Genomic DNA, 24,167 nt, shown 5'->3' with positions numbered 1-24,167 from the left:
GCTTTTAAACACAAACTAGCCTGTAATCATGTATTATTTGTAACTAAAAATATATGTATTTCTCACTTTAAGGATGTTTCTACATTCTGCATTTCCATTTGAAGTTCCCACACTTCAGGGGAAAAACTTGCTAAGAGCCATTTCTAAAATGTGGTAGCAAGTCAAGGTTATTCACCAAAAAACTGTTAGAACAAACGAATTCAGTAAAGTTGCAGGATACGAAAACGTGTTGCATTTCTATACACTAATAACGAACTATCAGAAAGAGAAATTAAGAAAATGATCACATTTATAATTGCATCAAAAAGAATAAAATACCTAGGAATAAATTTAACCAAGGAGGTGAAAGACCTGTGTACACTGGAAACTGTAAGACACTGATGAAAGAAATTGAAGAAGATACAAATAAATGGAAAGATATTCCATGCTCATGGATTGGAAGAATTAATATTGCTAAATTGTCCATACTACCCAAAGCAAACTACAGAGTCAATGCAGCTCCTGTCAAAATTCCAGTGGCATTTTTCACAGAAATAGAACAAATAAACCTAAAATTTGTATGGAACCACAAAAGATTCTGAATAGTCAAAGCAATCTTGAGAAAGAAGAATAAAGCTGGAGGTATCATGCTCCTTGATTTCAAACTATATTACAAAGCTATAGTAATCAAAACAGTATGGTACTGACATAAAAACAGAAACATAGATCAATGGAACAGAATAGAGAGCCCAGAAATAAACCCACATATATATAAACAATTAATTTATGACAAAGGAGCCAAGAATAATCAATGGGGAAAGGACAATCACTTCAATAAACAGTGTTGGGAAAATTGGACAGCTACATGCAAAAGAATGAAACTAGACTACTATATTACACCATATACAAAAATTAACTCCAAAATGGATTAAAGACTTGAATTTAAGAACCTGAAACCATAAAACTTCTAGAAGAAAATATAGGCAGTAAAGTCCTTGACATAGCTCCTGGCAACGATGTTTTTTTGTTCTGACATCAAAAGCAAAAACAAAGTGGGAGTACATCAAACTAAAAAGCTTCTGCACAGTAAAGGAAACCATTAACAAAATGAAAAGGCAACATACTAAATGGAAGGAAATATTTGCATATCACATACCTGATAAGAGGTTAATATCCAAAATATGAATATATAAAAATATATAAAGAATATATATAATGTAGTATATATTTTATATTAAATATTATATTATATATGACAGTAATATAATTATATATTATGTGTATTTTGTATACTGTATGTTTTATATATGTAAAATACAAAGGACTCATATAACTCAAAGCACACTAGAAGATTATTCAGCCATTAAAAAAGGAATGAAATTTTGCCATTTGTGACAACATGAATTGACCATGAGGGCATCATGCTAAGTGAAATACATCAGACAGAGAAATGCAAATATTGTATGATCTCACTTATAAGTTGAACTAAAAAGGAAAAAAATCCAGCTCATACATACACAGAATAGACTGGTGTTGCCAAGGGTGGGAAGAGATGGGGTTGTGAAATAGGTGGGTGGGAGGTAAAAAAGGTGAAGGGAGGGGTCAAAAGGTACTAGCCTCCAGTTGTAAATAAATAAAGTCATGAGGAGGTAATGTGCAGCATGGTGACTAGTTAATAATACTGTATTGCATATTTGAAAGTTGCTAAGAGAGTAGATCTTCAAAGTTCTCATCAAAAAAAGAAAATTGTAACTATGTGTAGCAACAGATATTAACTAGACTTATTGCCGTGATCCTTTTGCAACATATACAAATACTGAATCATTATGTTGTACTCCTGAAACTAACATAATGTTATATGTCAATGACACCTCAATTTTTTTAAAAAGATTGTTCACAGGACCCAGCTGTTGGTGGAGAGCAGGGACTAAATCAATACTAAATCAAACAAAAAATACACCACTTCGCCTCCTTAAAACAATTCAGGGAGTGTGGTGAGTGGCAGGCGGTGAGTATTGTCCAGCTTTTGATTTCTTCCACATTGTTTTAAATTTGATTTTACTAACATAAAAGGGCATGTGTAATGGACAAAGAGAACAAATTAGTGGTTACCAGAGGGGAAGGGGGTTGGGCGGTGGGGATAAGGGGTAAAGGGGGCACATTTATATGGTGACTGACAATAACAATGTACAACTGAAATTTCACAATGTTATAAACTATTATGACTTTAATAAAACAGAAAGGAACAATGTTGAAAGACCAAAAAGAAAAGAAAAAGGCATGTGTACGTATATGACTTTCGTCTAGGTCTCTAAATCAGCCTTGTATAGGGCTGTAGGCTAGTGAGAACAATCACAACTATTTGCCATTTGAAGCAAAATAAACTATGCATTTAATATACCTCTAGTCCTCCCATACCCGCATTTTTCAAATGGGAAACAGTTTGATAAAGATTAAGTGACTTGCCCAAAGATATTTAGTAAACCACAGTTGGTTTTTATAACCTAAATTTGGCTCCAAAAACCAGTGCTAAATCAGTGCTTTCCACCAGGGTGGTTCTAATTCGTAGTTTTCACCTGCATGCAGCAAAATTACATTTATGATGTACTGAATTATTTTATAATGTGATATGCAAATTAAGGGTCCATCCTTATTCTGAGATTGTGCCTCTCTTACTCTTTTGGTATTAAATAAAGTCGCCTTTCTTTTGAAAAACGATATGAGCTAGTAAAGGTTTTCTTTTTCCCCTGTCAAAATAAGCAGGAAAAAGCTGACAGTCTTTCAGAAAGTCTTTTGAAATATTGTCTGATGGATGAATTTCAAAAGCCAGGACCCAACACTGCACAAACACGAGTGTCTGCGGGGGGAGGGGGAGGAGCGGGGCGGGAGTGGGGGGCCCGGGTTAGAAGGGACCGAGTCTGGGCGGCACCGACCGGCCGCGGGAGCCAAGCCGCGCCGCCCCGCGCGCCCCGCCCGGCAGGGAAGAGGCCGCCGGGAGAGCCAGGCCGCCAGTACACAGGGACCGTCACCGGCCACACCGGCGTCCTCGGCCTCGGGGCTCCGGGACTCAGCCGACTCAGCACGGGGCCGTACGGCACCATCAACCGGGTGTACACTCCCAGAATGAGCTCGGGGACAAGCCCCACGCTGCGCGGGCGCCCGGGGACTGCCCGGACTTGGCGGAAAACGCGGAAGCGCGGCGGGAGTTAGACCGCCAGGAGGCGCTGTGCACGGCTGGGCAATCAGAATTCTCGCGATAGGTGAGACGAGGCTTCCCGGAAGTGATTCTCCGGAAGAAGCATGGCTGTTCCCGGAACCTGGCTCGGAGCTGCACGCTGAAGCGCCGACAGCATGCAGTCTGATGATGTGAGTCTCTTCCTTTTGCTGTGCCACCCGGGGTTTACGCAGAGTGTCTCGCCCACTTAGGCGACTCAGGAGCCACATACTCAGCTGGTCATTTGCCTCGTGTCGCTCCGGAAGCGAGGCTTCCAGAACCCCGAGCGTGGGGCTCTCACGTGTCTCCCCGGGCCCTCCAGCCCGCTGCCCGAGCGGGGCTCAGGGGCCAGCCCACCGCCACCTCCGTGACAGGGTCGGCGTGTCCAGTCCTTCGTGCCTGGCAGTGAGGGACTTTGAATGTGGACTTGGGGACTCGGGAGGCGGGGGTGGGGGCGGTACGGCGAGGTTTAGACGTCAAATTAAGGATCCTTTTCATCCATTTGCACGTTACTTTTCTATCTGCTTTTTCTGTTAGATTTTTCTTTACGTTTGCTCTGCTGTCTGCCCCAGTCAAAATTTCAGAAGCATCTTAGATTCCTTCACTAAGTTATTTGTTGGAGAAATATTTAAGTGCTTGCAGTGTGCATCGTGGTAATTACTGGAGATTAGGTTGTTAATAAGCCGGACCAAAGACCTCTGCTTTCCTGGAGCGCTCTCGTGGGGATGTCTCCTTGTTTACAGTTAGTAAACAAGTGAACAGATAAAAACAATGGCACTTTGTAATAATACTGTAAAGGAAAGACCAGGGGTGATGACAGAGAGTAATTGGGAGACACCCCTTCAGATGGGGCTGATCAGGGAAGGCTTCTCCGAATAGAAGTTATTTGAGCTGACCTAGATGATGAGAACGAATCAGCCACTGAGGGGCTGAGGGAAAAGCAGTCAATCCTGTCAGGAAGAGTAAAGTACAAAGATCTGGAGGTAAGAGAGGAGGGAATATGATAGAAGACACCAGTGTGGCTGTGCTAGAGGAATCAAGGGAAGAGAGAGAGGTAATGAAGTTGGATGTGCTTGCCAGGGCAAGGTCATGTAGACTACGGGAAGCGTTTTTAGGGCTTTTAATGGGAAATGACATCTGATTTATGTTTGTGAAAAGTTCTATAGTTGTGTGAGAGGCTTCTGAAGGAGAGAAAGGATGAAAGCAAGGAGACTAGAGGATGATGAAAGTAGCTTCAGCTAAGGTGTAATGGTGGAGATGAAAAGCAGTGGATGGTTAGTGGTCTGTTTTATCAGGATCACCAGCAAGACGTGGTGACGGATTAAGTGAAGATGAAAAAGGAGAAATCAAAGGATTTTGGGTTTGAACAAATAGTCCAAAGGTGGTTTCATTAATTGAGACGGGAATACTGGGGGAGGAACACGGTATTCTTTGGAGAGGTGTGAAGTTGAGGACTCCGTTTGGACGTGTTAGTGTGCATGGTGCCTTTTAGACATCCAAGTGGAGATGTCAAGTAGGCCTCTAGGTGTGTATACACGAGTCTAGTGCTCGGGAGATGACAGTTTGGGAGTCATCAACGTAGAGATGAGATTTAAAGCTGCAAGCCAGAATGAGCTCCTGCTTTTCCCGTTTCATTTCCTCTTAGCTATTTCCTACCATCCTCCACCCCACTACCCCCCCAACACATATCTTACAAAATTCCCAAAATGCTGCCCCATTTTTCACACTTCTGTGTATTTTTCCCTTTAACTGCTTGAAAGCCTCTCCTGGTTCCTCGAAGCAGCTGTCTCAAAGGCTCTCGGACTCTTACATGCCTCTGTTGTGGCACTTAGACTGCTGCTTTGCGATGCTTTGCTTACGTATTTTTCTCCTTAACCAGACAGATAAAACTCTTTAAGGACTATACCTTCCTTCATTCAACAAATACTTGGGTGCCTCTTGTGTGTCAGGACTTAGGGATGTCAGTGCCTTACATAAATTAAGTTAGAATAAGTGCTAAATGAATAGAGCATATTGGTTAGTGGAGGATAGCAATAGTTGATTTTCCTTGCCCTTAATGAGATAAAATTATGGTATGTATATCCAAAAATCTAGTACTGCGTGTAGCCTTCAACAATGGATAATGAAAATAGTAAGTAAAAAAGGAAAGTTAGAAAATGTATATAATATGATCTCATTTTTGCTAAAAATATTCACAGGCATACTGGTGGAACGTACCTACGTATCAAAAAATATTTACAAAACACTAATGAAATTTTATCTTTGGGTAATGGGGGTTATGGTTATTGCTAATTTGTATTTACTTTTTCTACAAGAATCTGTTATTTGTAAAGAAAGGAAAACATGTCATACTGTTTACAAAACGTTTCTTCCTTGTCTCATTCCTCAAAGACTCCTTCCTTCAGTAAAGCAGGGCACTGCCCTAGGGCATTATTTTCTTGGATTAATATGCCAGTTTGCGTCAGAGCAATTGAAGTGTGTTTTTCCTTTGTCTTGCAGGTTATCTGGGATACACTAGGAAACAAGCAATTTTGTTCCTTCAAAATAAGGCGAGTCTAAATATGCATCTTGGACAAAGAGTTCTTCAGTTGCCCTCTTGGTAACCCATCTTAGAATTTTTGCTTTTTTCCTCCCATTCTAGAACCAAGACTCAGGGCTTTTGCAGAAATGAATACAGCCTGACTGGACTGTGTAATCGGTCATCCTGTCCCCTGGCAAACAGTCAGTATGCTACTGTCAAAGAAGAGAAAGGTGACTCCCCAGTTTTAACTTGCATGGGAACTACTCAACAGCTTTTAAAAGGATATTCTTTGGTCTCTCTGTAAATAATAATAAAGGTATTTACTTCATCCTCCAGGACAGTGCTACTTGTATATGAAGGTTATAGAACGAGCAGCTTTTCCTAGGCGTCTCTGGGAACGGGTAAGACTTGGGACATACAACTACATGTCCATACAATGGTTATATTGATCAGGAGCACAAATGCCACATGCTCGTCTCTCCTCCTTGACCACACGTAGATTGAACTGTGGAAGCCATCCTCATAAGGCCCCATAGGTGTCGTTAACAGTGAAGACCTGATCATTTACCCTCGCCCTTCAAGCTTCCTTTTTCCATTTGATAGGTCCGGCTTCATAAAAACTATGAGAAAGCACTGGAGCAAATAGATGAAAATCTGATTTATTGGCCTCGTTTCATTCGACACAAATGTAAGCAAAGATTCACCAAGATCACCCAGTACCTAATTCGAATTCGAAAACTTACACTAAAGCGACAGTAAGTATTTGGATCATTCATTTATTTCTAAATCTATCTTTCTATGGATCATGTTATGAAGCTGAGAGATTGTGAAACCTCTAGTAATGCTTTCTGTTAAATTCAATTTTGGATAATCTTTCATGACATGCTAAGAAGAAACTTTTTTGATTAAAGTCGTGCCCTTTGATTTTCCAGGATTTTTAAAACAGTTTAGTACAACTTGATTTTCCCTCCCTGTCTGAAAATCAGCTTCAGAAAATTTCATTTATAACCCCCTGAAGGAATCTTAAAATTAGGGATCTGAAAATGACCTATAAAATGTGAATAAACAGGAATGTAAGAACTTTACTCTAGGTTCATTGAAAGCTAATTTTTAAAAATGGTAAGAAATCCACAGAATTAATTAAATACCTTCTTGAGGAGCATTAGGCTCTAATATTTTCCATTGTGACCTGCATAGAATGCTAAAGATGTCAGTCTTCTACAGAAAATTCCTTTTTCGTAGTTCACTGAAGCATTCCTCTTAGCATAATGGATGCCCTCGCAAGTCTCAGAATGACCAAAGAAAATGAAACCAGCCACGTTAAAATATATGTAAGAATGTCTGACTGCTTATAGCATTAAATTTCTAGAAAATTTTAACTATATAATCTTGCTGTATTGAGCCCTACGAAATTGATTACAATCCTTTCTTCGTCTAGTTTTTTTTAAAGGAACACAAAGCACATGTACTTGGATTCTCTGATGATGTGTTTTATTTCCCATAGGAGGAAACTCGTTCCTTTGAGTAAAAAGGTGGAGCGGAGGGAAAAAAGAAGAGAGGTAACTTACTCTGATATTTATAGCGTCTCTGTTTTCATTGAGGGTAAAGCTGGTAGGCAGGGCCAATGAGAAAGACTCAGTCATCATTGTCTATGAACTGCTCTGGGTAGCGGTTAACTAATGAATAAGATATCTGATTTTCCATATCTTAAGATTATGACTTTCAGGGCAGGTTAAAATACGGGTGTTTTAGGGATATATGTAATAGAGAGCAGAAAGAATACCTTAAATAGAGATCCACAGCTCCTTGTCTGAAATTCTGGAGGTCAGATGTTTCAGAATTCAGATTTAATGTGTTGCCTATGTTACATATTATGTATTACCCTCAGCAGAGTCTGAGCATTCTAATCAAACACGCTAGTAGTTCCTCAGTGAAATACAAGAATGTTCACACTAGATGGAATTTTTAAAAACTGTTTTTAAGTAGCCTCATGTCAATTCAGGTCATACTCGCCACTAAACTGAGTTTTTTGGATTTTGAAGTAGCTGGTAAGGAATCGATCAGGATCATTTGTTTCTTTAAGTAAACTGGGTGGTGGTGTTACTAAAGTAATGAGTAGTGTGCTAATATTGTGCTATCCCTGGAAAATCTTGTGAGGAAACTCCAGCCCTTGTCTCAGAAAGCAAGCCTGCCTCTCTGCCTCACTGGGACCTCACTTAACCTGAACTTTCTTATGCTTTTCAAGACCCAGGAATTAGCTCTTCCTGACAAGTTCAGATTTTCAGTCATAGATTCTAGGGATTTGCTTTGCTTACCTCCCTTCCACCAACAGACATCTGCGTGACCATTTGTCATATCCTATCAAGAAGTGACCTTAATAATCTTGATGCTTTTGTTCCCATTAATCACATAGATTTCTGTATTGTAAATCTGTTATATCATTGGTCTTGAAACTTTTTTGATACTCCACAATCAATAAAATTTTTAGACATATTCCCCAATATATTATTTATAAATGTTATTATACATGTCTACTTGCACTAATAGGTATACTATAAATAATAGTTTGTGATGTGAAATGAACATTTTGTTTTTGCCGAGTATAAATTTCTCTTTAAGGGCCATGATAAGTGACAGATGTCTGAGATACATAGAGCAGTGCGCTCTGGAGTGCTTGCATTAAGCGCTTGCTTTTCATTTTTCCTTCTCCACCACCTGTTACACAGATGTTTTTGTTCAAATCTGCCTAGTGAGTTTTCATCTTCCTTGACTGTCAAGCTGCTGTTCTTCCAAACCTTTCAGAAGAAATTAAATTTTTTATTTTTACCAAATAAGTTTGAAGCCCTCTGAAAAATGTAGATTTGTGCCACGGTTAAGTTTGCATGTTCTGCTTTGGTCCAGGGTTTGCTGGTTCAGATCCCAGGTGCAGACCTACGCACCACTTGTCAAGCCATGCTGTGGCAGGCATCCCACATATAAAGTAGAGGAAGATGGGCACAGATGTTAGCACAGGGCCAGTCTTCCTCAGCAAAAAGAGGAGGATTGGCAGCAGATGTTAGTTCAGGGCTAATCTTCCTCAAAAAAAAGAAAGTAGATTTGGAAGATTTTTAAATGGGTTGGAAAATTCTATTTCCAAATTGTTTAAGTATGTGATTGCAGTTTTTACAAGAGACACATGTTTTCAGCAATGTCACATATAGATGTAATCACTTGCTCTTAAAATGTTCTATCCATAGAACAGGTCTTTTTTTTTTTTCTTCAAAAAAACAATTTCTTTCAGCCTATTAAAATATTGTCTCTCTCTTGAAAGAACAGAGTGTTTATTTTTTAAAACTTCTGCTATATTACATACCACTGACATCGATTTGTCATCTTAGAAGAGGGTGGCAAATATGGAACATTTTTTCGTGAAAAATGGATGGTTCTTTAAGTTCACAGCTGTTTTTAATTACTAAACCATTAAATAACCAGCACACCTTTGTAACTACTCCCTATCTTATTACAAACTATTCAGTATCATCTCTAAATCCACATAAACAAGGAAACAAATAGCTACATGTTGTAATATTCTGAATAAAGGAGTGAGATCACCACTGTCAAACTTGGTGCACTATTTCTCCCTCGGGATATCTTGGTCACTGTATCTGACACACAACTATTGGCTTTATGGACAGAGTCAAGGCACCAATGTCAGTAGGCATAAAAAATATTTGTAACACTTAATTTCTAAAGGAAAAAGTAGTTTTGAGTATTTTCTTGCTAAATCTCAGTGGATGACCGTTGAGGGTAAGCACCCACTGTAGAGAATAAGGAACATCGCAGTAGCCTTTTAACTGATCTGTGTGCCCCATCTCCCTGCACTGCGACTTAGCCCACACACTGTTCATCATTCTCACGTAGCTTCAACATGTAGCACTGTAAAAATCCTCTAGGATTTTCACTATCAAATTGCTGCACAATCTTAGGCTAGAAAGGTATAGATTTTTATGTTTTGGTTGTGGGTGGTACAGGTTGATGCCATGTGTCATCTCCCATGAGAGATCATTGAAGGAAGAGATTTTTCCTCTTTCTATCACATGGAATCTAATGGTTTTAGAAAATATAAATGAGTAAAAGTCTCTGCTCCCTTTTCTCAGCTTTTACAAAGTCTGCTTCAGGATTGCTACTTTTCTGAGACACTTAAATGTATATAGGCCTACCTGCTTTGTATGTTGATCAAAGGCTTTGTTAGAAGTTAATTTAGAATGCTGTTTATAAAACCATAGGGATCTTTAAAATTCAAAGCTTCACAACAAAGTTTGAGGGGGGGAAAAGAAGAAATATATCTGGTTGGAGAGGCAGAAGCCCAAGAGCAGGAGGGAAAAGGTGATTATATTTTCTTTCTTATCAAAACTTGGTTTCTTCCACTTAAACAGGCCAAAACATGAGTCCTAATGAAGTAAATGGGTTTGCTCTTTTTTGTCTTGTAGGAAAAGGCATTAATCGCTGCTCAGCTGGACAATGCCATTGAGAAGGAATTGCTGGAGAGGCTGAAACAAGATACGGTGAGAAAGTTAGGAGCCTTAGGGTACAAATTTTATTTTTTAGGTGGTAGTATCATGCTAAGAAATGTGGAATAGTGGGAAATGTGTTTTATTCTTAAAGATCTTCACCTTGATTTTATTTCTGGAATAAAATAACTATCATATAGGCCCTGGCTTCCTCACATTGCTTCACTGGCGCAAGTACCTGACTTGCCTTGGCTGCCCTGTTACTCCATTCAGTATAGGAGACCTTGCCCTTTTGCCCTTATTCCCAACTCCTGTCCCCAAATGCAGCAATTCCAGATGTCTGTATAAAAGCCATACAGTTTTGATCCTCCTATTATCCTAGTCTTTTAAGTTTCTTTAAAGTAAGTTTTATTCTAAGAATGTGTCCTTTACAGAGAAAACATGAATAAAGTTTACTTTTTCCTTATTGTTTCCTCTTGGTCAGCAAAATTATATTTGTTCCAATCCACGGGTTTTATAGACTGCTAAATTTTAAGTGATCTGTTTCTATCCTTCATAGAAGTTACCTGTTTGGTGTTAACCAGTAACAACTAAATGTCAAAATGGGCTTTTTAAGACATTGCCAGCTCTAGGCTTGAAAACAATATAGAAATATTACTCAATTTAACTATTCTCATTTAATCACTGAGATAAAAGTAATATGCTTGTCAGACAGTGGACTTTAAGTGTATGATCCAAATGTAGTTAAAGCCAGTCTCTGTTTACATTCTTCAGTATGGCGACATCTACAACTTCCCCATTCATGCCTTTGACAAGGCCCTGGAGCAGCAGGAGGCAGGGAGTGACTCTTCGGATGCTGAGGAAAAAGATGATGAAGATGATGATGAAGTAAGCCTTGTTTGTGTTTTGCTTTGTCAAGCAGTAATCTATAAGACTAGATCTATTTTTATGTAATTGAGACAGAATATCATTTTCTGTCCCCTAACCAAAAATAATTAATTGGTCATTTTTTCCTATCATGAGATTAATTTTGGTTCAGTAGTGGCTGCTTTGTTCTCCACGTTCAGCCAACAAACTCTGCATTGACAATTTTAATCTTATTTATTGGCATTCTAAAATTTTTCCTGCAAGATGACAAATGAAGACTCCTCATTGGCTGATGGAATATACTGTAAGGAACCTACTGAAATTTACAAAGAGTTTAATCTTACTATTAATATAGGAGAAGTACCTGAGTGATAGTATTTTTAGGAAAAGGGCAGATTTAGTAAGTAGGTACTTAATCAACGTGGTACACTCACATAGGTGCATAGGTGTAGTTGTCCTATTAGTAAACTATTTTCGATTTTTAAAATTATAGTTTTAGTTGAATTTACAGAGAACTGTTTATAAATCCCTTCCTGTATACTGATTTTAACCAATTAAAATGAAGATGTCTCACCTGCAATGATTTAAATCAGGCATGAGAACTGATATCCCTACAGTGTTTTTAATTCAACAGTATTAAACTTGGAAATAAGTAGATTCTAGTTGCCTTGTAAGTAGACTCTGATTCTGTTTGTGTTACTTATGCACTTATTTATCAAAGAATAGAACCCTATGTCTAAGCTGAATTCATTAGGTGTTTTGAACCTAACAATATGTTTTATTTTAGGAGGTGGGAAAGAGAGAGTTTGTGGAAGATGATGAGGTTGATGAGAGTGACATAAGTGATTTTGAGGTGAGATTTATGGGTAAAAAATTGTCCTTTGGCCTTCAGCAAAAAAACTAAAACACCCCAAAATAATGAGGGTTTCTGAACACACAGAGGCAGATAAATTCTCTAGTTTGTTCTAAATTGAGAGGATAATGAAGTTTGGGGGATGAATCTAGCATCTTCTCCTGTTTTATTTTTTCCCTCCCCACATTAGGATATGGATAAACTGGATGCCAGCAGTGATGAAGATCAGGATGATAAATCCTCCAGTGAGGAAGAAGAAAAGGCCCTTGATGCCAAACACAAAGGCAAAACGCCTTTGAAAGGACCTTTGCGGAGAAAACGAGCATACGTAGAGATAGAGTATGAACAGGAGACAGAGCCTGTGGACAAGGCCAAAACCACGTGATTTCCTGTCAGACATTTATAAACAGGACTGAACATTTTGAACTTCTTCCTTTCTTTTATCTTAAGCACATACACACCTCCAGATTTTGCTCTTTATGTTGTATTTAACACAGTATTTGTGTTTTTAATATTTATGCCACTTCTGGCAAGAAATCTGAAAGAGTGGAGGAAAGCCTTAAATTGTGAACACAGTATTTTTATAGCATTGGCATATGTGTTGAAGTAACAGCTTGAACCCAAGAAGCTTAACAGATGAGTTTGTGGGTGTAAATATTTTTAAATTCTAAATGCTACCCACTCCCCCTCTTTCCTTGCTGTCTTCCCCCCGAACTTTATTTAGAAATGTCTGGATTTCAATTTTTTCTTGTTCTCCTTTCCCTACTTCTTTGAGAGTAAAAGGAAAAAAGGACACAGATCTAAATTATACTGTTTGTATAAAAATACCTTTTTCCTTAAATAATCACATTTATACAACTGGAATAGAAAGAAAATCCTTTCCTCTTCAGGAAATTCGTACAAATGTTAAGTTCCATCGCCGGGAGCGCCTTCCGAAGCCTGCTGCACTTTTCTGAGACAGGTCACCACCTTACTGTCCTCACAGCTTTGGAGAATTTTGGCCAGGAGACCCTGAAACATGAAACCAAGCAGGGTTTGATTGTTGTTTTGCTACTTCCTTCCCTTTTACCTTGGTTCTTCTTTCTTGGTACCATACTCAAAAGGACAGAATACATGACACTAGGGGACAGCTCACAGAACAGCTGTAACTTTAAAAACTGCTGGCATGCTTGGAAATGTCCTGCTGGTTCATGAAGCAGCAGCTCAATACCAGCCAAAGTGGATGAGAGAGGATTTAGGGCCTGAAAACTGCCTGAGATTCAAGAGCCAAGATGAAATAATTTGAATAAACTAATAACACAACAAACTATATTATCTCAAAATATTTTGAAGATACGAATTTCTTTTCATGCTGCTTTATAACTTTCAATTGAAGATTTCTCAGTGGGATAAGAAATGTGGCAATAGTTTATTAAGTATATATAAATACACACATAGCTATTATATGCGATGGCTTTGAGAAGTTAACTTTTGTGGCATATGAGACCAAAGGAAGAATTCTCATATGAACAAAAAAAATATGGGAAAACATAGTTGCCCCTGAAAAACAGGAAACATTTCTGGTATCTGAGCTAATCTATTTATATTGTTACTCCTTGGTGGCTTATAGCCCATTATTTCATCTTTTTATTATTATTATTATTCAGACAACTAGAACAGAACTTAAATTTTATAAACTCTTGATCATGATCCTTTTGCCCATTCTCTGTCCTCTCCCCAGAGACATCTGCTGATCCTCTTGCCCTTTGGTCTAAATGGTTCTGAATAGCCTTAAAGGAAGAATAGGTATTGATCGAACTTCTGAACGGTAGAGGGCTCAGGGGTGGAGACCTGAACCCTCCATGTTCATTTACAGACTTGGTCAGGCACATAAAGAGTAAATTATAATCAATCGTAAGAATCACCTAAGGATAATGAGACCTAACGAGAATGGAGCTGCAGACTGTCCCTTACCTTCACCCGCCCTTGAGAGCAGTGGTCCAGGAGAATCAGGCAGTCTGTGGCCTCCTCTAACAAGGCGCTCTTAATAGGCTCAGGTGTGAGACTTGGATCCCTTGCTACATCACATAGCAGTTTCAAGAGAGCCTTCAATAAGACCACAAGTCTACAGGAAACTCTGGAATCAAAAAGAAAAACTATTCAAACTCTAAATCAGGATATTAAGTCTAAAAGAGACTTCAAAGGCCATCTAGTATAAAAGTCCTCATTTCATAAATGAAGGAACTGAAGACCACAGAGCTGAAAGCAGAACTAGAGACCAGACTCCAGATTTCTTAGTTTCAAGCCCTCTATGTTTTTCTACAAGATTACCCACATACAGAACCACTGGCCTGTCAAGGAATACACTGCTTCCCTCCAGAAGCTCGGTTCTACTGGAAGGAAACAGTCTCCCCTGGAAAGGGAGAACTGGGACTTTCCCTTACCAGGGGCCTGCCTGTACTTTCAGCCAAAGAACAGGAGATGGCCCATAGTCCTTCAACTTTTATGCAGTCTCAGGCCTGGAAGTTAAAAATAGAGTGAGGGAAATAACCGTGGCTTCTGGGACTTAACTGTCAATTTGAATTTTCTGTCATTTTAATTCCAGATCCTAGATTACCATCAGTTAAGCCCAGCCTGTTCTACTTAGTCTTTCTAAAAGTTTCTATATGGATGAAAAAGTTCTGGAAATGGACTTTTTCAGAATCAAAATAGGGGTGATTGTTGCACAAAATTGTGAATGTATTTAATGCCACAGAACTGTATACTTTAAAATGGTAAATTTTGTATTTTTTTAATCACAATAAAAAACAAAGCCTTAATAGAAGATGAAAAATAACTTGTAATGTGAAAATATACATAATAAACCACATTTCTGGACAGAAATGTGACTGGGAAAAGTTGGCGTCCTTTATCTTGATCTAAAAGATACCAAGCAGCATTCTATAATTTGTGTGCCACTAAGCCCTCCACCTGTCATCATTCAACATACAATCCACTGTTTCCCACTCCCTAGGCCCCGCCCCCTCCATAGATGACATCCATCTTCTAACCTCCCTACATTTGCTCACTGATCTGTACTTGGAATCTTCGTCTCTGCTCTTAAAGGACTGACAGTATTAATCAGAATCAATTTCATTCATCCATCTATTCGTTCTAATCCAGTCTATTCATTTCTCAAATATTTGTGTACTTAATACCAGGTACTGAGTAAACTTGAGTATTCTCAGTATACCAATGTGGTCTTCCATCCTCCTGGAGCATATGGTTCAGTAGGGGAGAAAGACAGTAACTAACTAAATGCAACCTAGTTACAAATGTGACTGTCAGGTACATTATAAGGAAATGAGAGAATACAGTTAAGAACAGATATGTAGATCTTCCTCAACTTAGAATGGAGTTACAGCTTGATAAATCCATTGAACTGAAAATATCAAGTTGAAAATGCATTTAATACACCTAGCCTACCTTGGATGATCTCAGAATGTTTACATTAGCCTACGGTTGGGCAAAATAATCTACCACAAAGCCTATTTATAAAAAGTGTTGAATACCATGTAATTTATTGACTACTGTACTGACAGTGAAAAACAGAATGGTGGTGTGGGTACAGAATGCTTCCAAGTGTATGGGTTGTTCACCCTTGTGATCATGGGGCTGACTAAGGGCTGCAGCTCACTGCCCAGCCTCACGAGATAGGATCCTATTGCACAGCACTAGCCCGGGAAAAGATCAAACTTCAAAATTCGAAATACAGTTTCTAGTGAATGTGCACAGCTTTTGCACCACTGCAAAGTCAAAAAATCATTAAGTCAAACCATAGTAAGTCGGGGACTATTTGTGTACGTATGTTGTTGAGGCACTGGACTCTCCAGCTGAATTAGACTTCGTTATTTCATGCAAGAAAGCCTTTTGCTGACTCAATACGTTTGGGTTCCAGTTTACTGATCCTGACACCTACCTCAAGCCAGAGCTGACATGCTTTCTAAGCAATCATACCCTAAATTAGTACTCTCCTAATCAGTGCTTTGCAGATGTTCAATAATGTGCTATAAAGTATTCCATTCTCAATCAGACTGAAGAAACACTGGGATGAACGAAGTTAAGCAAGTCTATGGTAACTCTCCTAAATGTCCTTTAAAATGCTAATATGTATTACAAATCTAGAGCGATATACACCTGAAGTAACTACAGGTATATTTTATCATTTAAATGCCACTTTCTATTCAAAATCCAACAGGTGTGTAAAAATAGGAGGTATTCAAATATATGGCATGTCCTTAATACTTTGTACTGAAAGTATATCTGGGCAAGTTCTGAAGAGAAAATTGGCTGAGTTTTGCCCCTCTTAGCACAACTCTCTGCTTGGTTGGTATACCTGGGCCATGTATACTGCATGAGAAGTTTTAGGGTTTCCAGTATCTTCAATCTAGCCTCCTCCTCTGGTCCATCATAAACCTCCAGATAACCAATGATGACTCGTTGCAGCCTCTTCAAGTGCCGGACAGTTAGGATCCCCAACCTAGAAACAACAGAGAAAATGTAATCCCACAGAGATGAAGTTGAGGAGTACAGCCAGACCAGCAGCCCAGGGACTCGCCTCTTCACAAAGGCTGGTAGGTTTCTCGCGTAGGTCCTGCGTAAGAGGAGGCGGTGCTCTGGCTCCATGTGGGTCAGGATCAGCTGCAGTACCTCATCACAGTGTGTGGTGGGTCGAGCTGCATCTCCCTTCCAGTGGAGGCCTTTCTCCAGGACAGGGAATAAATCCAACAGACACAGGAGCACAGCCTAGGAGGAAGTAATGGCAGGGAACTGTAGTCATCGATTTGTATTCACAACACTTACTGATTTTTCCAGTAACTTCATTAATCTACTCTCCTTGGGGTCCATGTCATAGAATTCTAAAAGATACTCACAATAATGACTGTATATTACTTTATATTTTCAATTTTCTTTTTACATTCTTTATCTCCATCTGACAGTCTCAAGTAAGTTAATACCTTCTCCTCCAGACTGTTCTTTGCTAATCTTTAAAATGGGAAGAATGGCAGAGCTGAAACTTTAACTCAAATTTTAGGAGTCTAAGAATTACTAAATCTAAGTGATATTTACATGTACTTACAATAAAACTGCTCCCAAATAGTCTAAGAGGGTCCTAATTTGTATCCAATTTGACCATCCTATCTGAAGCTTCAGAGTGTAGGTGATCCCCGTTAGCTCTCCTGAGATCTTTGGGTTTTCTCTTAGTTTTTTTTTTTTTAAATTACCATCTCAAGAGCCCTAACCCTTTGGCTCTTAGTACCTGGATACTCAAACCTAAAATATTATTTAAAAAAGGAAGGTGGCAGGGTGAGGTGTGGGAGAGGCAGGCATAAAATAAGAATCAAGGTTATTTCTACCTCTAATTTTATATAACTTGTTTCTTCTGTCTTCAGAATGTTCTTTCCCCTCCTAAGAAACTCCTTTTCATCCTTCATAAGCAAATATCACCTCCTTCCCGAATCCTCCACCCCAACACCAAAGCTGGTTACATGCCTACTGCTGGACACCCACCGCACTGACACAACCCTCTTTCTACAGACCTATCACTCCCTACTGTATTTACATATACAGTACATATATTTACATAAATGTCTCTCCAAGGGGTTTCTTAAAGGCAGAAACCTTGTCTGATTCATTCACTCTCGGAACCTACAATGGTTACTGGCACACAGTAGGTACTCAATGTCTACTGGATGAAAGAATACATGACACTAAAATATCCAACACACAAGGAGTTTTAAGTGTGTTTTTCAATATAAAGCAGCCCAGAAAGAAGGACACTTAAATAAATAAAAATAGAACTTTTCCAGACATAAAGCTGCCCCTGAGTGATACGTAACTGACCCAGATGAGGACAAAACACTGGCTTTTCTGTAGAGATTCAAGAATGTGGATGCCTGCTTGGTACTGAGATATCTTCACTAGTCACTTGCCACCTCCACAGTTTCAGCTTGGCAAGGGCTTTTAGTTGTCAGCCTCACTTTCCAAGAGAGGAAAAGGTTTCTCAAGTATTCTGATTCACATAACGCCACCTTCTACTCAAACGTGAGAACTCAGACTCACAGTCATGAACGGATCCGACAATTACCTGGATGAGGTGGTGCTCCGGTGTGTACAGGTGGTTGAAAAGGGCATGGTATACGACCTGGGCCCTGTTATACTGAAGCAAATCAGCAGCTGGCTGCAATCAGACAAATCGCCCAATGAAAAGAAAGTTTCCTAAGGTTGGCAAAATGTTGAGTAATTTCTGAAATTGAATTATGGGCACATGGGATTTATTATACCATTCTCTCTACTTCTCTGTACACAGTTTAAAAAAAAGTTTCCTTGAGTAATAGCTTGGACATTTGGGTATAATCCCTTTCAGTTTCTGATTTTTTTTTTTTGCTCCTTGAAGGTCAATTGTTAATTACTCAAGGTCGAATTATTCAGTTTGACAATGCCCCATGCCTTATGTGCATAATAATGGCCCATGTTTCTCATATGTATTACCTATGAGATACAACCTCTACCAGGTTGGCAGAGGAAAAATATAAAGAGAAAAAAACATAAATAAGTGAATTTAGTTACACAACAGCATGAATAGAAAGCCAGTTAATAAAAGATATTAACATAAGCAACAATAAAATAGTGATATCATGAATGAGAACGGCCCTGATGAGGCAGTTTGTCCCATCCATCCAGATGACAGAGAGCAGAGGCTGCTCACCACGTTAAGCACAATGTGATGGAGGCAGTGTACACCCAGGATTTTGTTCTCAGTTTGATAGTCATCTGAGATGAGCAATGATGGGGGAAGTATCCTTTCCAGATGCTGGTTCAGCCAGGGTCGAGTGACCTGTTGCAGAGTCCACGAGAAAACATGTTTGGTGGCAGGGTTATTCTTCCAGGTTTCCCTAAATGGAAATGTGAAACTACATTAAGTGACATGGTGTTAACTAGCAAAGAAAATTAACCAGTTGAAGCTTAACAGAGCACTTTCTTATCCTTGAAAAACAACACATCCCACATAAGATAACTCGATATTATAACATAGATTTTAAGATTTAGATCAAAATAATTCAAAGAACTTACACTAAATGCATTTAAGAATCACCCAGGGCTCTGTCTAAAGCTCATCCAATGAGAAGTAGCAATTTATAACCACAGCTATGTAAAGGATCTGTGGTGCTGGTAGTGGTGGTTACAGTGAGGACATGTTGAGGAAGGAGAGAGGAGTAAAGGAAATGCCTTCAGTATTATTATTATCAAGAGAGCAAATGAATCAATATTTGAAGAGCAATTTACAGCTTATAAAGTGAGTTTACACACATTACTCAATCTTCAAAATAACTGTGTAATAGGTAAAATTATCTTCATATTACAAATAATGAAACTGAGGTTCAGAGAGGCTGTCTGACCCGGTCCTCCTCAGAAGCAATAACAAGAAGCCCCAGACTGCCTCAAAACTGAGCCTTAAATTTTAACTCCAAGTTCCTGGTAAAATGACAGTTAAGTACACGTTTTTTTTCTAATCACTCCAGCGTTACAAATACTAACAAAGTAGCAAGTGGAAACTCACAGAAAATACTTTAGCTGACAGCAATCTAAAGGGCTTTCATTTTTACATCCCAAACATTGCTTCCGTATCTAATAACTATCCCTATCTAATAACTAGCGCTGAGTTTCAAGATCTCTAAGTTTAAATTCAAACCCTAAGTTTAAATCCTCCCCCAAATCCCATCCTCACCTAACTCAAGAAAGGTACGTCTAAATAAATGGGACAGAACTTCCAATTGCCAGGGCAGTCGAAATAAGGACTGGAAAGAGCACTAGAAAATGGAGTCTGAAGCGCCGGGTTCTAATGTCGAATTTGCCATTATCTAGTTGTCACTTACAGCAAATCATAACCTTCTGGGCCTTAAGAGATCAGCTATTAGAACACCTTTATCTTACTCATAAAGAAACTAAGGTTCCTCTGAGCTCTCACATTCCAAAACAGTGGGCTGAAGCTCAAGCCGGTGGCCCTTTCGGCAGGGATACTCACTTATTCAAATCGGGTTTGAGAAGTCCCATTATCAGAGTAAATCTCCCTTTCTCATCCTCATTTTCTCCGTGGAGGAATCCCGCCACAGAAGCACACTCAGTAACTTGAAGCAGTAAGGCGAGCACCTGTCCAGCAACGTCCTGCGATCTTGGGCTGGTCCATGCTTGCTCCAAGCTGTGCGAGACGGCAAAAATATAGATGGGTCCCGCCAAGAGACGGAGGCATGCCTTCCGGGCAGGGCAAACCAAGGAATTCTCGGCAGCCCCAACTTTCCTCAATAGCTTAAGAAACAGTAACCCAACCGCTGCCGCTTTCTCGGCCACTTCAGAGTGAGCATCGCTTCCACCTCCCTGCTCCTTGGGTGGGGCTGCATACTTCTCCAGGGCTTTTGCCACCTGCCCCAGCATCTCGGGCATTCCGCGGAGCGATGTGCCACTCCCCCCAAACAGTTCATCACCCTCTGTGGCTTCTATCAGAGCACTGAGGTCCTGCAGAGCTGCATTTCTGGCCTTGCCACGTCGGGAATCCAGGCCGCTAAGATGGTGCAAAATCTGGGACAAGGCCTGTCCGAGGTCGGAGGAAGCCCGCTCTCCAGGCAAGGACGAGCCTTCCCGCGATGGGCACTCCCGACAGCCGTGAGGCTCCATTCCTCAGCCGGCGGCGGTGAGGGCTGGTCTCTCCCAGAGGAGGGGGATGGGGGCGGGCGGGGATGCGCGAAGGAAGGAAGGAAAAATAGGGAAGGAAAGCCGGAGGATGGAATCCTCTCAAAGAACAAAACTAAAACCAAACAAAACAGCGAGACGTCTTGGAGGAGGGAGGGCGAGTCTCACCAGCCTAAGAGTAAAGTGCGTGCAAGGGAACGCTTGCAAGAAAGAGTCCTCTTTGGGAGTAACGGAATCGCAGCCTCCCAACAGCGAAGCGAAGAAACTACTCTTGCCTTTTTGAGGACTCAAAAAAAAAAAAGAGTTCAAGAAATAAATCCCTAAAGCATGAAGGCACGACACGAACACGGTCACCGGTTCCCGCAGCCCTTCCCGCACAACGTGCCTAACAACACCCGAACCTCGCTAACGCCGTTGCCGCAAAGCATAAGGCTAGCTTCCGCCAATAGTGGCGGCAACGCTTCGTCATTTCACGACCTAGTGTCGTAAAGCCGTAGAGATCCAGGTTCAAAAAAGGTGGAGCTATGGAGAAAATTTGCATAGACAATAATCCGCTCGCTGATTTGTTTTGTGCTTTCACTTTTAAGGTAGAAACACAAGAGAAATCACGGAATATTGGAGATAGTCTTAAAAATGTACAGGATCTTCTTATACGTGAAGTCTGAATATATATGGACGACATCTGTCACCCTTTCTTAAAAGTCCGTGGGCCATCCCCAGGGTTCTGTGACAGCAACCTTATTGTGATCCTTTTGTAGTTCATGAGCGTGATGATTGGGTGTTCACGCGGCTGTGTGACATGTGCCACCCACAAACCTTGTTACGACGTGGGCACATTACCCATCTGACGTGAACTAGAAGGATCGTCATCATTATCATCGTCGTTTTTGTTAGTGTTTGTTTTAAGTTGGTTGTTGCTGTTCTTTTGTTGTTGCTTTTGTGTTTTCCTGTTAGCTTTGTCTGTTGGTTTTTTTTAACGTCTAGGTTGCCCAGATTTCAGTGGGTTTTCTTTGGAGTTAGCTTCTCTAAGTGTGTAGACGCAGGCATTTAAAGATCCACCTGCGTTAAGCGTCGAATCGCTAACCCGCCTGTGGCCCCTTCGTCGCGGGGCTTCTTGGGAGGTGGTGGGCGCTCCGGTCTGGGGAGCCGGCTGGGGCCACGTGTTCCCGGGCAGCCGCGCGGGGCTGAGGTTGCGGCCCCGTTGCCCCAGCCCGTCTCCTGCGACGTCTGCACTGCTTGTCCCCCTCGCTGCGGGTTCCCTGAGGGTGGGGCTGGGTCAAACGACCTTGGGTTCCCCAGGGGCCGGTCACGGTGGCTGGCCACCTGTGGGACTGTGTCCGTGACTTCACATAGCTCCGACTGCGTCGTGGGAGCCCGGGAAGCACGCTCCCTTCGCGCCAAGGCGTGGGCAGGAGCGCAGAGCAACGCGCGTCCGGCGCGGGGAGGGTCGGAGAGCCGGCGTCGCGGGGAGGGACCCTCAGCCGGAAGCCCCGCGCCTCCTCGCCGCCGCCGCTCAGACCTGCGCTGCCCGGCGGGTGGGCTCAGCCCGACGGTGCGTTCAGCCGGTCGCCTGCTGGCCTGGGGATTTCTCCGGTCTCAGGGTCCCCAGGAGTCAAGAGAAAGCCCTGCGGGAATCTCCTGATCTTGGCGTGCGCGCGCGCATGTGTGTGCGTAAGGAGGGAGATGTCAGGAGTAGGGTCTCCTCCCAGGGGTGGTGGTTCACGGTGCAGGGAGACTTACAGCACTTCGTCCCATCTTCAAGATGTACCCTTTCAAATATCCTATCTGCGTATCCTACTGCGATTCCTTCCTTGCCCCCTCCCTCCCTGGTTCGCTGTGTGACCTTGGGCAAAAAAGTTCGGTAACCTCTCTGTGCCTTCCTTTCTTTAACGGTAAAATGTAGGTAATAATAGTTCCTAGCTAGGATTGCTATGAGAAATAAAGGAGTTAAATATATGTAAACTGCTTAGAGCTATCTGGTCAGTGGGAAGTTCTATACAGGTGTTAGCTCTTGTTGTTAATTCGTAGTTTCTGTATTAACTTACATTTCCTCTTTTCGGAGGAATTTTGGGGTTAGGACCCTTCCTCTCTGCCGGTTTCATTTGGTCTTCCCTTCCTTGACCAATTGGTGGCACTCATGATTTTCTAAGCAATTTCAAACATTGATAAAAACCGTTTTCTCCCAAGGATATTCTCCCATATTAAGGCCCGTGTGGGAGCATAGATGCCAATCCACAGACAGTTATTGTATCCCTCCTGTGTGTGAGCCTGTCTTTCCTGTTCCACGTGCCCCTTGTGCTAAGTGGATCCAAGATCTCTCTCCCTTATGAGGAAAGTACTTGTATTACCGAGGTCTCGCCCCCTTCCCTAGGAGTTTCCTGAGGCGGGAGGCCATGTCTTTATCCCCAGTGCCTGGCACACTTAAGTCATGTAATAAATGTTTGTTGGGCCCACATGCCCATCCACAGAGGACTGGCTGAATAAACCAGGGTACACCACACAATGCAGTTCTGTGCAGCTGGACAAAGCAATGAAGACCATCTCTGTGGAGGCCGTGGAACTCCAGGATGTATTGTTAAGTGAAAAAAGCAAGGCTGAGACCGTGTATGTGTCGCCTTTCTTCTAAGAAAGATGTGTGCCTTTGCTTACATTTTAAAGCAGCAGCAATGGAAGTATAAATTACAAACTAATAAAAATGGCTACCCATAAAAAAGAACAGGATGAAAGAAAGGGGGATGGAATCTAGACTTCTTTTCATATACTGTGTTTTGTATTTTTGACTTTGGAGTCATATAACTGTTTTACATGATTATTCTTTTAAAGAAAATAACAAAGCATTTCCTCAGAGAAAAAAAAAGCCATTGATCGAAGTATATATTGAGTTACTGGCATAACCACAAGGAGCAATAAGAAACTGACTTTAAAACGCATTACTTTGACTGTATATCCTTAATGTGACGTATCCTAAGGACAAAAAGGAATGGTAAAGAAATCAAACTGCATTTAGTAATAATATGTGTTAGTAATAACACTGCTATTGTTATTTAGATGCTGTTGTACGTATTATGTATATAAAAGAGCAAATAACTATCTTAATGTTAGAAACCAGGGTCTTCAATGAAAGATAAAAGAGATACAAGTATGCAGTCAATGAAGTTAGGTCTATAATTGAAAATTTGAATTGGCAATGGTAGTATGAGTTCATGATTAATTTTTATTTTTTCTCCAAAATATATACATATATCCTAGCTGTGTTCACCAAAAAGGCCAAGAAGCAATGACAATCCAATGGCAATGAGCAACGCTACTGTCCAAATTCATGATCTAAATGCCGTTGCCCACTAAGAGGAACCAGGACTCCTTTAGGAAATGACTGATTTCAGAACTGGGGCAGAGATTGTGTAAGAGGAGCCTGTGGCATTTTATTATGCCAGAAAGCAAGTGGCTTTCAAACACTACTGAGGTTATGTCAAAAGAACCCAAGAGCAAAGATGAAGGGACACCCTTTGGCCAAAGATGAAACGATTTCGACTTAAA

General features: G+C 40.8%; 2 protein-coding genes and 1 non-coding gene across 4 annotated transcripts; 2 read left to right on the top strand and 1 right to left on the bottom strand.

Annotated features, from left to right (window-relative positions):
- The first annotated feature begins 2,883 nt into the window (after positions 1–2,883).
- Positions 2,884–14,800, top strand: MAK16 (MAK16 homolog). The gene is made up of 10 exons (XM_001494394.7): positions 2,884–3,345; positions 5,693–5,742; positions 5,835–5,944; positions 6,051–6,115; positions 6,318–6,469; positions 7,219–7,273; positions 10,184–10,258; positions 10,979–11,092; positions 11,859–11,924; positions 12,115–14,800. The coding sequence occupies exons 1-10, from the start codon at positions 3,331–3,333 to the stop codon at positions 12,307–12,309; spliced, it is 897 nt and encodes a 298-aa protein (XP_001494444.1). The 5' UTR covers positions 2,884–3,330; the 3' UTR covers positions 12,310–14,800.
- On the bottom strand, positions 10,863–22,237 carry TTI2 (TELO2 interacting protein 2). 2 transcript variants are annotated; one of them, XR_002804454.2, is made up of 8 exons: positions 19,969–22,056; positions 18,652–18,838; positions 18,031–18,123; positions 16,501–16,688; positions 16,279–16,422; positions 13,878–14,040; positions 12,753–12,935; positions 10,863–11,060 (listed from the first exon to the last, which is right to left on the bottom strand). XR_002804454.2 is itself a non-coding variant. In XM_005606334.4 (7 exons), exons 1-7 carry the CDS (start codon positions 20,613–20,615, stop codon positions 12,831–12,833), a joined length of 1,527 nt encoding a protein of 508 aa, XP_005606391.1. In that variant the 5' UTR covers positions 20,616–22,237; the 3' UTR covers positions 12,733–12,830. The 2 variants fall into 2 exon arrangements, 1 of the variants encoding a protein (XP_005606391.1); XM_005606334.4 differs by lacking the exon at positions 10,863–11,060 and having other exon boundaries at positions 12,733–12,935; positions 19,969–22,237.
- On the top strand, positions 21,377–21,480 carry LOC111770981 (small nucleolar RNA U13). Its single transcript, XR_002804482.1, has one exon. It is a non-coding gene; the product is annotated as a small nucleolar RNA U13 (small nucleolar RNA).
- Positions 22,238–24,167: the final 1,930 nt, after the last annotated feature.

Source organism: Equus caballus, chromosome 27 (assembly GCF_041296265.1).
Source record: "Equus caballus isolate H_3958 breed thoroughbred chromosome 27, TB-T2T, whole genome shotgun sequence".
Taxonomy (NCBI): domain Eukaryota; kingdom Metazoa; phylum Chordata; class Mammalia; order Perissodactyla; family Equidae; genus Equus; species Equus caballus.
Note: the sequence above shows the minus strand (reverse complement) of the source record. Positions and strands in the feature narration are given on the sequence as shown.

Bases quoted from the DNA above. Each gene is read 5' to 3' on its own strand.
- MAK16 (XM_001494394.7), top strand. The intron at 10,259-10,978 runs GTGAGAAAGTTA...TACATTCTTCAG, and splicing joins AGAGGCTGAAACAAGATACG to TATGGCGACATCTACAACTT. The intron at 11,093-11,858 runs GTAAGCCTTGTT...GTTTTATTTTAG, and splicing joins ATGATGAAGATGATGATGAA to GAGGTGGGAAAGAGAGAGTT.
- TTI2 (XM_005606334.4), bottom strand. From the start codon at position 20,615: ATGGAGCCTCACGGCTGTCGGGAGTGCCCATCGCGGGAAGGCTCGTCC. The intron at 18,124-18,651 runs GTGAGCAGCCTC...GTCTGATTGCAG, and splicing joins ATCACATTGTGCTTAACGTG to CCAGCTGCTGATTTGCTTCA. The intron at 12,936-13,877 runs GTAAGGGACAGT...TTCATGTTTCAG, and splicing joins GCTCTCAAGGGCGGGTGAAG to GGTCTCCTGGCCAAAATTCT.